Below are 14,569 nucleotides of genomic sequence, written 5' to 3'. Positions count from 1 at the left end.
ATATCGCGAACCCTGCAATTCGACCTGATAACGAATTCGCCACTATGATTTATTTTTCATTATTGCATTCGTTATCAATTGCAATCACTCGTCTGCTGGTAATTTTACAACTTGTTATGCTTCTCTTTTTTCCTTCCCCTCAGTTGGGAACTAGTCGTTCACCTGCTACGAGATGAGAATCTGGTTGAATTATGATCCGGGAGCAAACCGAAATTTTTCGTGAGATCGAGACTAGCTACTCGCTTCCAAGCTTTCCAAGTAAAGATACAAAAGTTTTAATTTGCCCGAATTCTTCCCTCCCCTCGCTTCTGGGAGAACATTTAAGATAATCCTTTCGAAAACAAATTATCACACACAACATTGTCCAAATCTTTACCTTCCTCCAATTTTGCCAATCCAAACTCTCAACTTTCAATATTGATCGATCGATATCGGTATCAGTTATTCACAGGCCGAAAAGAGATCACGGGTTGGTACGGTTGTAAAGTAGTCGAGGCGTGTAAACGGTGCTTTAAACCTGGTGATCCTCGGTGGTGAGGTCCTGACTAATGGAATCACGCTTTGCCTCCTGGTGATACGTGGCATCCACCAAGGATTTTTCGTTCCTTCCCCCTCCTCCTTCTTCTCTTTTATTTAACAAGCGGTTCCGGATAGAAACGCTTCTAGGCAGCCACCTAAGGGGCCTCCTGCCCCTTTCGTAGACAGGAACGGGGTGGAGTCGCGCCGTTTATTTATTGGGAAGGGGAGACGGGCCTCGAAAGCAAGGCGGCAGTGCTGAAAGTATCACATTTGTTTCATTGGCCCGGTTTTGAGGCCGCGTCGTACGCGACAGGGAGCACTTTATCCAGTCGCCTGGGAAACAGTAGGGGCCGTGTCACCCCCGAGAAACATGGGTGACCGCCTTTTATCATGGCTGCCCCCTCCGTGTTCCTCCAGCCTCCCTGTAAGTCGGTATTTGTTTAAAGGAGGTGCTGCGTATCGTATACGATCGTATACGAGAGATATTTCTCGGGTTGAGAAGATTTTTGCCTCGATTAGAGATTGGGCAGGGATGTGGCGGGGTGGAATGGAGAAATGTTCGGGAGATGACGTGTTGATACGTCGCCGAGGTGTCTTCTGTTTGGGGGGATTATTCATTGGGTGTTTAGTGAGGTTGGGCGAGTTTTCGTCGGTAATGGGGAGGGATGTTGGGGAGATGTTTCTCTCACTTGTTGGTTGGATAGTAGTATATCGTTGGAAAAATTGTTGATCGAGTATCAAAGTATCGAAAAGAGCATAAATATATTAAATGAGTTTAATTCCTTCTCAGAATGTGTATACGCGAGGCTTTATGTATCTAGGTGTATAGTCGAGCTCTTAAATAATGAAAAAAAAAAAAAAAAAAAATAACTATAATGGAAGATAATAATGGTAGAAAATAACCGGTATTAGCAGAAGGAATAATACGCAATGAAGAGATGATTGGCCAACTAGCTATTCGAAGCAGTTAATGTTCAAATATTCACGGGAGGGGAAGATGAATATACAGAGGTGCATACGTATACTCCTTAAATCATTTCTCGAGACTATGTTGCACTAATATTCTGTCTTAAATGAAAAGTAAGCGTATACTAACTCTCCGGGCACGAGTTAGTTTTGCGACGGTAATAAAGTTTCGAGTTGAAGGTGATACTTGCGAGTACTTCGCGATTGCAGGGACGAGATTGCCCCATAAATTATTTTAAAGACCGCAAAGACTGTCCGCGTAATTCTTTAAAGTTGAATCATAATTTTTCCGTATGCCATCGTGCAATACAGTTCGATACTTAAAATATTGGCACCCATTTTTGAAAAATTACGCAACCTTCAAACGTGCCTGCATAATAATTTTCATTCGAGATCGAAAAAAGTACATCAAGATCCCGTTCAAAAGAAACAAAACTTCAATTCCTATTTCCCGCGTAATTTTAAAAACAATTCCATCTTTTCACAGGCACGTTGATCTATCGAGATCTACCGATTTTTACCGATCGTTCCCTCTTTATTAAAAAAACAGATTCAAAGATTATACCGCGGTATAAATCACGGAGCCGACGACAAGCGGCGACATTGATTTAAAAAATGGAATAACATCGGTAAGGAGCGCGCGGTTTAATCGGCGCGTCGCTTTACCACTCGGCCGCGGTAATAGATTTACAAAAGGCCGCTCGGTGACACACGCGCGTGCGCGGTACCACGGAGGATGCGCGTGACCGGTGACGCATTAATCTTATCAAGTGCTGCCCCCACGAAGGGGCGTGGCCGCGTCATTAATCAGACGGGCCGGGACTAATGATTCAGTGTCGTGAACACGATAAATCCGTTGCCTCGTATAACGATTTCGCGGCCTGAAATTTACATTCAGGGATTATTGGAAGGCGCGCGTGATGACCACTCGTGAATCGACGATCGGATTGTTTAACGTAAATTGGACGAATCAATCTGGTTGGTTCCGGAACGGGACTGGCCCGAATTTTCTCTTCAAGCGTGAACGATCTTTGTGAGTCGACAGAGAAGTCTTCTTTCGAGGACGGGTGGCCGATGTCGTGGCTTTTTAAAGATCTTCGTTCGAGGTGTCTCGAAATGTTAGGTTAGGTTAGTTGGTACCTCGAGCTTACTCGTTATCTATTTTTGACAAAGTTAAGGTTAGAGTGTTTGTCGTCTGCCGATGATATTCTTCACGTTGGTCGAAGCGTTGTTGACACGAGGTTTAAGAAGGCAAGAAACTTTCATCTTGGATATCCGAAGAACGAGTCGATAAAGAATTCCATCACATCGGAAATCAGTTACAATGGTTGTTGGGTCGATGCTAACTTTCACGCGTCTATCGGCATCACGCCGCGAAGGGAGCGTTTCGCTCGCACGCCGGCTCGCTGCTGGCGAGCTGACGGAAGAAAAGGAGCCGACGGGGCGAAGGGAACAAGCTTCGGTACACGAACGGAAAGAAAGAAGAAACGGCGAGCGGTACGCGACCGCGGAGGTGAAGATGCGTGAAAGTGGAGGTGGTGGTTGGTAGCGATCTAATTATCTACGCGGCGGGAAGTCGCGACCTCCCTCTGCGCTTCACCGCATTCAGGAAACAAGAGCAAATTGAAGGGAGCTCTCGAATGCTCTCGTGGCTCAACGAGCACGCGCGCGCGTCATGCGGTTCGAGCAGTTTAAGAGCTGTCGGTCCAATCCTATCCCGATCCTTTGCATCCCCTGACTTTTAAAAGTCTTGCAAATCCTATTTTTCCTTAATTCTTCTTTAACGTCGTTGCCAGTGATAATAAGTGACATGTACGTCTCAATTATACACTATATTTTATACATATAAAATTGACTTGTTTTGCATTAAATTAAAAAAAAAAAAAATGATTAGACTTTAATCTTTCCTGGAGTAATATTTGTTCCGTTTGTCATAAAATTGGGGCAAAATTGTGCTCAACTCTTACGATATCATGCGTTGCAATCATATCGTGTGCCATATCGTTTGCGCTTCGAGCAAACATTTGTATTTGATATTATTTACCAGATGCAGGTGCTGTTAATGAACGATAGTTGGATCGGTCTCGAGAGATTTTGATACACGTTGCATCGACATCGTTCTCACGTGCAATGGCGGGAGATCCATTGCTCGATAGGCCTGTTTCTTTCTAACACTGTCGAATTAACCTCATCCACGGCCCGGAGCACGTGTAAACACGGTGAACGAGGATGAAGAATGATAAATGAAACCGGTCGAACGGATTAATTTGTAATCGTTCCTCTTTTTTTTTTTTTACCGTGGATGATCAGCGTGTACTTTTTGTGGAATCGGTGGCTCACCTTTGCTATAGATTGATTTCGTTTCGATTGTTTCTTTTTGCCTTTCTTTTTTTAAATATCGTTCGGTCTTGTTATTGTCACGGGATACAGTTTCTTTTGGCCAAGCAAAAATGTAATAAAATTCTAATGCATATGCATTTCACAGCCAAGCACGGTTTAACTAGCGGGTGTATGCTAATTTGAGGCGTTGTAAAGAAGATTTATCGAGTAGCCGAGTCGGTTGCTTGTTTCAAACCAGATATTTGCAACGAGATTTGATTTGAATTAAATAGACAGTAATAATTAATGGATTTTCAATAGAATCATTTGACATTGTTATACAGAAATATTTAGTTTATGAGAAAGTATGAAATTTTAATTTCTGGTTATTAGAAGAGACATCTTGACAATTGGAATGTAATGTAAAACGAGAAAGTCTCTATCGACCAAATATAGTTGTCGCGAGGTCGAGTCTCGAAATCGTCAGAATGGAATTCCAGTAAAGCTGACGTAATGGAATTCCGGTTGTAAGCGTGAGGACTCAATGTTGTATTGTCGCTTTATCAAAGGATGTGTGTCAAAAGAAAAAAGAAAGAAAAAAAAAAAAAAAAAATACACAAAGTCGTGCGTGCAGTTGAATCTCGAAAACATTCATCGTATCTTTAATACTTCACTTTCAATTTACCATAATAATACTTACCGTAAGTATAATAATACCTTTGTAAGTAATATCTTTGCAATCGTACAAATAGACAAAATAAAATTTTTTGAATTTTTCATCCATCTCTTCTCATCATAAATGTTATAAATACACTTCACGAAAGGAACAAATGAAGAAGTATCAATCATCTAACCCAAACAAATTATAAAAAAAAAAAAAAAAAACCTCTTTTACAATAAAAAGCACACTTCCATTCGAACTTGGTTATAAAAAGAACGCTCCATTCACACACCCCCATCCATCTGGTCCGCGAGGGTCTTCTTTCAATCACCCGGGCCGCGAGTGTGTGGGTCGCTCGACTCCATCGTGGAGAAGAGCGGCTTAATTAACCTCTCGTTCACGAAAATGAAAATTTCGAAAACCTACGTACACCAATTAATTGCAAACAAGAACTCGAGAAAGTACTCATAGAAGGAGATAAAAAGACCGAGGAGGAGGACAAAGCAAAGGAGGATTAAGAACGAGCGAGGAAATGAAGAAAGACCGATAGAAGAAGAGAAACTCGAACGGAAGAGAAGAGAGAGAAGAAGAAGAAGAAGAAGAAAAAAGAAGAAGAACGGGGGGGCCTTCGAGATTGGAAGTAGGGTTGGGGCGGAGGCACGGACGGACGGGAAGAGAAGGAGATAGATAGTTAGATAGAGAGAGGGAGAGAGGAGCGAAAAGAGAAAGAAAAGCGTGCACGGTGACGGTCAGCGAGCGCGAGGCTGAACCCTGACCCTTCGTCCGTTGTCGTCCATACTCGTTCCCCGGCTCGGCTCGGCTCCTCTTTCTCCCACCCACGGTGCCCAACGACTTCGTGGGGCCGCAGCGTGGGCGAAACTCAGGCGCGGGGGAGTGGGGAGTTCCTGGGGCCCGAGGTGGGCCGCGTGGAGGGGAGGGGGGGAGGGACGGAGGGGGTGACGAGTTGGCCCGCGGGCGTCCCGGGACCGTGAGAACACCACCTATAATATTATTTAGTCTGCCTCGGTTCGCCTCACCTCCCCTCCCTCCCGGGCCCGCTCTCGCCTCTTTCCTCGACCTCTCTCTGTCTTTTCTCCCTCTGATCCCTTTCCCTCCACTTTCTTCCACTTCGTCCTCCCTCTCCCCCCCCCCCACCCCCCGCCTGCCTCCTTTCGCGCTTGTCCCTCCCCCTCCCGCTTCGTAAGTAAGTATGCAAGCTTCTTCTAAAGGTTGGTCGCCCGTTGCCCGGTCTTCGTTCGTTCTCTTGCCGTCGAGCTTCTCTGTATCGAGAGAGTTGGCGGCGCGTTTTCCTCGCCAACTCTTCTTCCTCTGCCTCGTTCTCTCTCTCTCTCTCTCTGTCGCGCGCGCAACGAGATCCGTCCGTCCTTCTTGCTCCCGAAGGGCTAACTATAGGCGCGCGCTAGCTATGGGCACGGTTTAGCTCGCGCCCATTAATTGCCATCGTAAATTGTTGCCGGTTTTGCGGCGGAAACGAGGCACGCCGGCCCCCTCCCCGCGCCTTTCTCCATTTTCCAGGGGGGAAAATGTCTTCTTCTTCTTCTTCTTCTTCTTCTTCTTCTTCTTATTCTTCTTCTTCTTCTTCTTCTTCTTCTTCTTCTTCTTCTTCTTATTCTGGGATCGTAGAGGAATAAAAGTATCGAGAACTCGATCGAATTAGTGGAAATAGAAATGGAAGAAATGGACGGATATGATGATTGGATCGAGGATGAATGGATGATGTATTTGTGGAATTTGCGGTAATGGAAATGTGTCTCGATGACACGTGACTTATTAATTCTACGACTTAGGATTATCTATCGGAAGAAAATGTTTGAAAATTTGCTCGGTTCTGAAAAATTGATTATGATCGAGTGGTAAAGCGATAGAGTGTGGAATTGGCATGGCTATAAGAAACGTTCACACGACTCGGTATGTAATAAAGCCGAAGAAGATATGGTAGATAGTTAAAATTTGCTTGTTACGTTAAGCGAAGATTGGTTTCATCGGTATATAAAATCGTGTGCGCAAGTTTGCAACTCATCGCATAGTGATCTACAGAACGATAAATCAAGTTAACGGTACACGCATCCTTATTGAACTTTTTACGTCTTTCGAGTATTTTATCTCCAACAAAAGTCTCGAGTTTGTTCTCCAACGTATAACTATATAAGCGTCAAACATTTTTCAATCATTTAGATATCGATAACAATAGAATTTATCTAATCGTTTCGACACAGATGCGAACGATGTTTGTTCATTTCTAAACTAAATAAGATAATTTAATAATAAAAAAGATTTATTATACAAATAGTTAATTACATTCAATTTTTTTCAACTTCAAATTATACCTAATAAACGCATAAACATCCGCAATAAGAAGTTAAAAATTCATCAAAACAAACTAATAACTCGCATCATTTCGAACATTTTACAAGCAACTAAACAATTAATTTCATCCTGAGACATCGTTTAGCATCTCGACCTGGGAGCATTTCCATCAACGTAATGACACTGTATCCGCGTGTTCGGATTGTTAAACGCGCGAATAGCTCGAGTACGAACAAGCAACGTCGTATTTACATTGTTTATTGCCCGACGTGTACGTATCGTGGCTGGTGACACTCGCCATGACAGAATTTGCTGTTCATTACTTTCACGGCTCACGGTATGTTACGTAAGTACCTCATAATTCTTAATTCGCGACGTTTTAATGATAGCCGCGGACACAGAAGCGCGGAGATTTACCGATACGTTCCTAGACAGAAATTAATTTAACCTTCGAGCTCTGTTGCGACGTACAAATTGAATGAAACGTTTCGTGACTGCTCCACCAAATCTGTTCGGTTCAACATCGAGAACGAAGGGTGGCACGAAATATCAAGCCACTGTGTTTTCACAGAAAACAATCCAATTTTATCCACGTTCCATATTTCTCGAAATTCCGATTCAGAATCAGAATTAAGGTTACCGATATTCTCTACCAGATATTTTTAAATTCTTCGTTACAAAAACTTGCAATAAACAAACAATTTCGTTAGAAATCTATCGCGTTGCTTCTTTGGTTCGACACGCTTTCGATCAACAATCGTCTCCCCCTAAATCCATCATTTCGAATTATCGAATATAACTCGGGGCCCCCGACATTCCTCGATTATCTTTCCATCTGCCCGCGTAAATCCCAAGTAGCGCTCGGAATCATCTCGTAAGAACGGTCTCGAGGGGTGACGTCCCCTATGGCCGGGCGCGCGCGCAGTGACGCGTGCACGCGAGATTACGAACGACGCCGTTTACGCCGAAACGGCGAGCAATTGCGTGGCCAGCTGTGTGGCTCTCTCTCCAGAATCCGGGGCCCGTTCCTCGCGGACGGTCCCAACTCGCCTCGGATACCTGCCACCAGGTGTCTCCACGAGCAGTGCCCAGCAGCGAGAGGCAGGAGCAGTCGTCGAGGCGCCTTCGCACCGCCAGCATCGCGCGCGTCTCTTCTCTTTCCCGTTACCACGTTCGTCCACCCTGCCGCGAGCATCCCTCGACGATAGCTCGCGATCGACGCGTGAAATCGCCGAGCATGAGGCCCCTGGCCCACCACGGGGCCCCTTCGATCGACCAGTGACAATCTCGACCACAGCCAAGTCGAGAAAACAACAACCTCGAAACGAACCGACGGATCGCCGGACCAGACCTCGCCAATGCTGCCGGCAACAAGTCGGCAGCCCCTCAGCCTGACCGATTCTAGCGACGGGGGAGGATGCAACAGCAGCAGCAACAACAACAACAGGACCAGGAGCAGGATCGGGGAATCGTAATGGTCCCGTCCTCCTCCTCCTCTTCCTCCTCCTCCTCCTCCTCCTCCTCGTCCTCCTCCTCCACGTCCGCCGCCGAGGTCAGAGACGTCGCGAGTGTGACAGAGGCTGGACTGCCCAATTTCACGTTGCAGAGCGTCGCTCTTGGACTCCAAGGTGCCCTACTTGCCGCCCTTCAGAGAGTCGCTCTGCTACCACCTGGACATGCCGCGGCCGCCGCCTTGAACCTCCAAGCGTTGGAGACGTACTTGACCCTTCATCGCCTCCACGCAAGTAGCACCGCGTCGAGTGTCGGCCAGTCGTCCACCGGATTAGGCAATCAGAGGTGTTCGCCGGTGAACACCGGGTTGGAGACCGCGTTGACTTCCACGACACCGACGAAGAGCGATCACCTAGCCGCCGAGAGGCTGTTGCAGTCCCCGGGGGACGAGGAGGACGAGGCCCGGCTGGATTTTATCGGGGACCCCGACGAGGATTTGGCCCTGTTGGAGGAGCAGGAGGCGTTGTTGAGAGACACGTCCGTGGCCGCTTCCTCCTCCACCACCGATCACGAGGCCCTGTTGCGACGGATATCGGATGGGAATCGCGCCGGCTCGAGCTCGGTGACGACGGCCGCCCAGTCCCTGCCGCAGATCGCCGCTTCCTCGTTCACGTCCCCGTCCACCTCGTCGTCCGCTTGCTCCTCGTCCTCCTCGTCCTCGTTGTCCTCCTCGTCGCCGTTGCAGGCCACCTCCACCTCCGCCGAGTCGAGCATACCGAGGACGTGCAGGGCGTCCAGGCCCAAAAAGCAGTTCATCTGCAAGTTCTGTAGCCGCCAGTTCACGAAGAGCTACAATTTGCTGATACACGAGAGAACGCACACCGACGAGCGGCCGTACTCGTGCGACATTTGCGGAAAGGCCTTCCGACGGCAGGATCACCTGAGGGATCACAGGTAAGTCGGGGGACTGGTGCCAATCGCTTTCGTTTTACAACGTGAAACGATCCTTTTTTGGGAAGAATTTCTCTGGTATAATCGTCTGTCTGGGTGGAATCGTAGGTCGTTTCTTCTTTCTTCTTCTTCTTCTTCTTCTTCTTCTTTTTTTTTTTCCTTTTTTTGGATTTTGATCTTCGGTTCGGTTAGTTCCTTCTCGATATTTCGAATCTCGTCTCGTCCATCTTTCTTAACTTTTTTAAAATTAATTCCGATTCTTAACTTAAGTTTTAATCGAATCGTCTTTTGTATTTTCTCATAATTTTTGTTCAATTTCAATAAGTATCCCGTATAACAATTACTCGATTTTTCATCGGTTTCAACCTTTTTTTCCCGATTAATTTGATCCATCTCGGAAACTACACCACAAAATAAACATTCGTCACGAATCGTTACATCGATCGAAGTCACTTTTATTCATCGTCCAAGTTAATATTCAAAAATTAACCCGAGCGTGGATGGAATCGCGGAAAAGGACGCGGATAGATAAAGCCGCTTATTATATATGCTTATTGGCGGAGGGAAGCGCGCATCAGGCGATAGTATAGTTATACACCCAATCATCTCGTGAAACACGCTTTCTTCCCCGTTCAACTCTCGCGCACGACCGTGCTCAAATTGATTGCGATCTTTTGTGCTCCGTCTAAATACGACCAAATGATACGGTTCGAACGTGTAATTATGAAGATTATGGTCGCGTTATAATTAATATCGAACAATTTTTCGCGACAATTTATCGTGGTTTTTCGTATTTTTGATCATCGATCATCATGGCGTCGACACGCACGCCCGCAATTAACCGTTAATTCAACTGTTAGGCGTTCTTCGATTCTTCGATTTTTACTATTTCTTTTTCTTTTTTTTTTGAATAATCTTCGTGATTTATTTTTATTTTCTTCTCTCCTCTTTTTTTCTTTTCCTTTTTTTTCTTCAAGAAGATGGAGGAATGTTTTCGCTTCGGTTTATTCATTGTTCGAATGAAAAATTGAAAAATACAGATATTTGGTAATCAATTCGAGAATTTTGAATTAATTTTTTTAGAGTCTAGTTTAAGAGTCAGGATTTTTGGGATTGTAATTTTTTTTTTTTTTGTAATTTGTATAAATTTAAATTTTTTTTTTATAGCTTTATTTATTTTAAATATTTTTGCATTGAAAATGTTGAATTATTCAACATTTCGACTTGTTATCCTTTTTTTTTTTTTTTTTCTTAATTCTTAATTTATTAACGCGTTTAATATTAGCATAGTTTCAGAATACATAGACTCTTATAAATTTTAATAAGTTTCTTCGCCGCGTTCATTAGATTATCGTATGCTTACGATTATTCGTGGATATATCGTGTATAAAAATTTGTAAGAAAAATAACTATTTACAAACTTTCCTCTCTGCTTACTGCAGATAAACATAATAATTATATAATAAATAATTGTCCTCCTAATCATCTAAACAATCGTCGCTACCGACACGATTTGCGAACAAAGATTTTCGTATTTCATTCTACTAACTGGCAATTTATTTATAATCCTAATTAACATACAATGCCAAAACCTTAACCGTCCATTTTCTGCAGCACTGACAAACCTCTCGCACAAATTCCATAATCCCACGCAACCATCCTCAAACAACGATGCTTAAACCAACGACAAACCTCCTCACTCGTTCTCCAAAATCAAAAATTTTCACGCTTCGTCGCTTCGACAATCAGTTAATCCCACTGATCCCTTTAATCCCATTACACTGACCACTCCTGAAAATCTCGTCATCGATATCGTCACACTTAACGTTAGATTTTTATCAAATTGATCGAACTGATTTGCGCCAATTAAAATTATCCAAAACGTTAGTTTTTCCATAAAAGAGATACGATTAGATACAATAACAAATAAATTATATTCGGATAATTCAAAGGTGGAAAATCGATCGATCCGTTGCAGGTACATCCACAGCAAGGAAAAACCGTTCAAATGCGCCGAGTGTGGAAAAGGATTCTGTCAGAGCAGGACCCTGGCCGTGCACAAGATCCTACACATGGAGGAATCACCCCATAAATGTCCAGTGTGCGCAAGGAGTTTCAACCAGAGAAGCAACCTGAAGACGCATCTTCTCACGCACACGGACATCAAACCTTACCACTGCGCCTCCTGCGGCAAGGTGTTTCGCAGGAATTGCGACCTGAGGAGGCACTCATTGACTCACAATTTGGGTGTATCGACGTCCCCTCCACCACCAGGGATACCTGTGCCTGGTACAGGGGCGGTAGTGCTGCAAGAGACGTCCTAGTGGCGCGTGGATCGACTGTGACAAGTCTCGGCACCGTGCTAGGGACATTTTATTCTACCGAGCCCTTCGCTTCGTTCGATTTCGAGAGGAATATTATAAAAGGAAAGGTTTTGCCATGTTGAAATCGGCGAAAGGAAAAGGGCAAAGGAGTAGGTAATTGGTTCGATAGACTGATAGTGGAAAGTCTAATATTGTACTAGGGACATTTATTATTTGCACCGAGTCCAAGTTTGATTCTTGCATTCCATTTTTGAGGGATGAATAAATTGGAGAATTTTCGAGAAATTTTGGTCGAAGGATATCGAAAAGATGGGCGAAGAGGGGTGGAAAGAGTATAATTGATTTTATAAATTATTGTGAAAAATCTTTGGTATTCTTTTACGGATATTTATTTTTATATTTTATACACTTTCGTTCTTCTAATTTTGATATTAATTTTGAGAAATTAACCTGAAGGAATGTTTCATAAATGAGACATCAAAGTCGTGAAAAGAAGAACGAAAAAAATGGATTGACATTGTGAAAAATCTTGGCATTATACTTTAGGGACATTTACTTTTGTATCGAGTTTAGAGTAAATTTTGATGAAATTGCGACTAAGAAAATTTGTATTCGTTCAATATCGAAGAATAAATTCAAACAAATTCAAACGGATTTCAATGTCTACGAAAGAGTAACGTTTATAATATAATCGGTCATCGTTTGAATTCGCGAAATGTAGATGAAATGTTGAAGATTCGTAAGAGTTAAGCGGACTTTGGGTCCTTGATATTTAGCTGCGTATGTATTTCGTAGTTGTTAATGCGTAGAGTATAATTATAACTGCATATAAAGATGTTATTCATGAATTCACGTTCGTTAGATCTGTAATTATGTTACGTATTACATGTATAGGTAGCCGGAGTTAGGATTTATCTCTCACACTGTGTACCTATGTGCCCATGTTGTGTTTCGTTTGTACGTGTAAAATAAACTTTTATTATATATTATTTTTTAATTATGTCGTTGTATTTATTGTTCTTTTACCACTTCCTTTCCTGTAGAAATTAATTTTCAATATTAATCAATACTTCTGATAAAAATTTAACAGAAAAGTAATCACAAAAATAAAAGAAGCAAAGCTATTTCCAATATTCTCTTCACTTCAAAAATAATACTTCGCATATAACAACGAACATAGCAAAAAAAGGTAGTGACGAATTAAAAGAAGAAACAGTAATGCCTCTAGAAAAGCAACAAATTGTAAGAAGAAATAGTGTCTGTCTTAAAACAGAGAGGCAGCAACAAAGTGAAAGGAGAAATAATAGTATTATAGTTAAAGAAGGAGAAGAAGAAGCAGGAGCAGCGAAGAGACAACGACGACGACGACGACGACGAAGAAGAAGAAGAAGAAGAAGAACAAGAAGAAGAAACGCGTGTATCGTGTTACAAAGAACGAGGCCGCCAGGTGCGCGGGACATGACACCGCGATACGTCTAGGGTTACGTTTCTTTTTCGAAGGTAGGTGCTGGAAAGGCACGAGGTGGGCCCCGAATACGCTATTTCGGGCCCGAACACGGGACAGCTCGCGTCGATAAGGAGAATCTCGCACGACCGGTCGACTTCCACTTCTTCTTCCAACAGACCGCTCCGACTAGGAGTTCGTTCTCGAACTTGGAAACTCGAGGAATTTCGATCCGGATCAAAAATAAGAAAAGAAAAGGGGAAAAAAAAAAAAGAAAAAGAAAAAGGAAGGAACGAGTGAAACCTCGTGTCTCAGTCTTGTAAGACGAATTTACATAATTTCTTGACAGTTATAGCGGTGAAATTAATTCGGTTTTAATCCGGATACGATGGATTTGATATCCATTTTGATTTGAATCGTATCGTTCTCTGAGCATTTTGAGGATCCTGTTCGTGAAAAATAGGATTTACAATAGATACAATTTTTTCGTGAAAAGATTTTTTTTTTAAACTCAACTGGCCTGTCGTTGTTCCACGTATTTATTTTCACCTCGAGTTTGAGAATTATATTATTATAAAAAAATATTACCGAAGTTGGAAGAATTAGTAAAAAAACATTTCAACTTGCAATCAATTCCGTATCTTTAATGCCTTCGAAATTAAAAAATTCATCCTCACCATTGAAGATCACGGGTCGCGGGTCAAACAGGCCACCAGTCGCAAAACGATCGTGACACCGGTATCGCGGAGAGAAGAGTAACCCAATCGTCTCTTCTTCGAGGCACGCGTGTAAAGATACCCATACGCAGGGAACTACGTGTTCCGCTAAGCTCGTAGTGGAAGAACCATCGGCGACAGTAAAGAAGGAAAAAGAAGACCAAGACAAAGAAGAAGAAGAAGAAGAAGAAGAAGAGATTCCGTACGAACGAAGAGTAGGACTGACCAGACGTGTTATCGACGCTCTGCCAACCCCTTAAATCAGCGAAGGTGAGCCAAGGGGGTGAAACGGAAGAAGAAAAAGAAAAAGGAAGAAGAAAGGAGAAAGAGAGAGAGAGAGAGAGAGAGAGAGGGCAGACATCCTCCTTTCCTTTCTCTCATCCCTTCGCTTTCTTCTTTTCTTCCTCCACCCTTTTTTTCCCCCTTCCTTTTCCTTTTTTTCTTCTTTCTTCTCTCTTTTCTTCTTTTCTCCAGTTCGTGACGAAGAGAGGACATGCGCATGCAGATCACGTTGGTTGTAGCCAAGTGATAGCGTATCTGTGGGCGGCGCGTGCGTGTGGTCCTTCTATGTCCCCTTTAACTCCCATCCTTACCTTCGTCTCTTCCACCATGCTCGAGGTGGAACGGTCCTCCAGTGTCTCTCTCTCTCTCTCTCTCTCTCTCTCTTTTTATCTTCTTCTCTCTTTCCACCGCTCTTTCCACTTTTCATCTTATACCTGGATCCTCTATCCTGGATCCTACCGGTTTATACCTCTCCTCGCTTTTAAATGAGGAAATGACAGAGTTAATATGCGATTTTAATACGTGTCTACCTGACGATACGCTTTCCGCGCCGTGTCGGCGACCAAAACGTTCTTTTTCCTTCCCCTCCTCCCTTCCTGGAGTTTAC

At 43.5% G+C, this 14,569-nt stretch overlaps 1 protein-coding gene and 1 long non-coding RNA gene across 2 annotated transcripts in view; one reads left to right on the top strand and one right to left on the bottom strand.

Annotated features, from left to right (window-relative positions):
• The window catches only part of LOC147656599 (uncharacterized), a 63,034-nt gene that overhangs the window by 9,881 nt on the left and 38,584 nt on the right, over window positions 1-14,569 (bottom strand). The gene's annotated exons all lie outside the window — the stretch shown is intronic.
• LOC100863654 (sister of odd and bowl) lies at window positions 6,750-12,517 on the top strand. The gene is made up of 2 exons (XM_003694431.4): window positions 6,750-9,199; window positions 11,175-12,517. The coding sequence occupies exons 1-2, from the start codon at window positions 8,211-8,213 to the stop codon at window positions 11,518-11,520; spliced, it is 1,335 nt and encodes a 444-aa protein (XP_003694479.3). The 5' UTR covers window positions 6,750-8,210; the 3' UTR covers window positions 11,521-12,517.

Source organism: Apis florea, unplaced genomic scaffold, assembly GCF_048593485.1.
Source record: "Apis florea isolate Af1SG1 unplaced genomic scaffold, ASM4859348v1 contig_3585_pilon, whole genome shotgun sequence".
Classification (NCBI taxonomy): Eukaryota; Metazoa; Arthropoda; class Insecta; order Hymenoptera; family Apidae; genus Apis; species Apis florea.
This window is presented reverse-complemented; position numbering and strand designations above follow the sequence as displayed.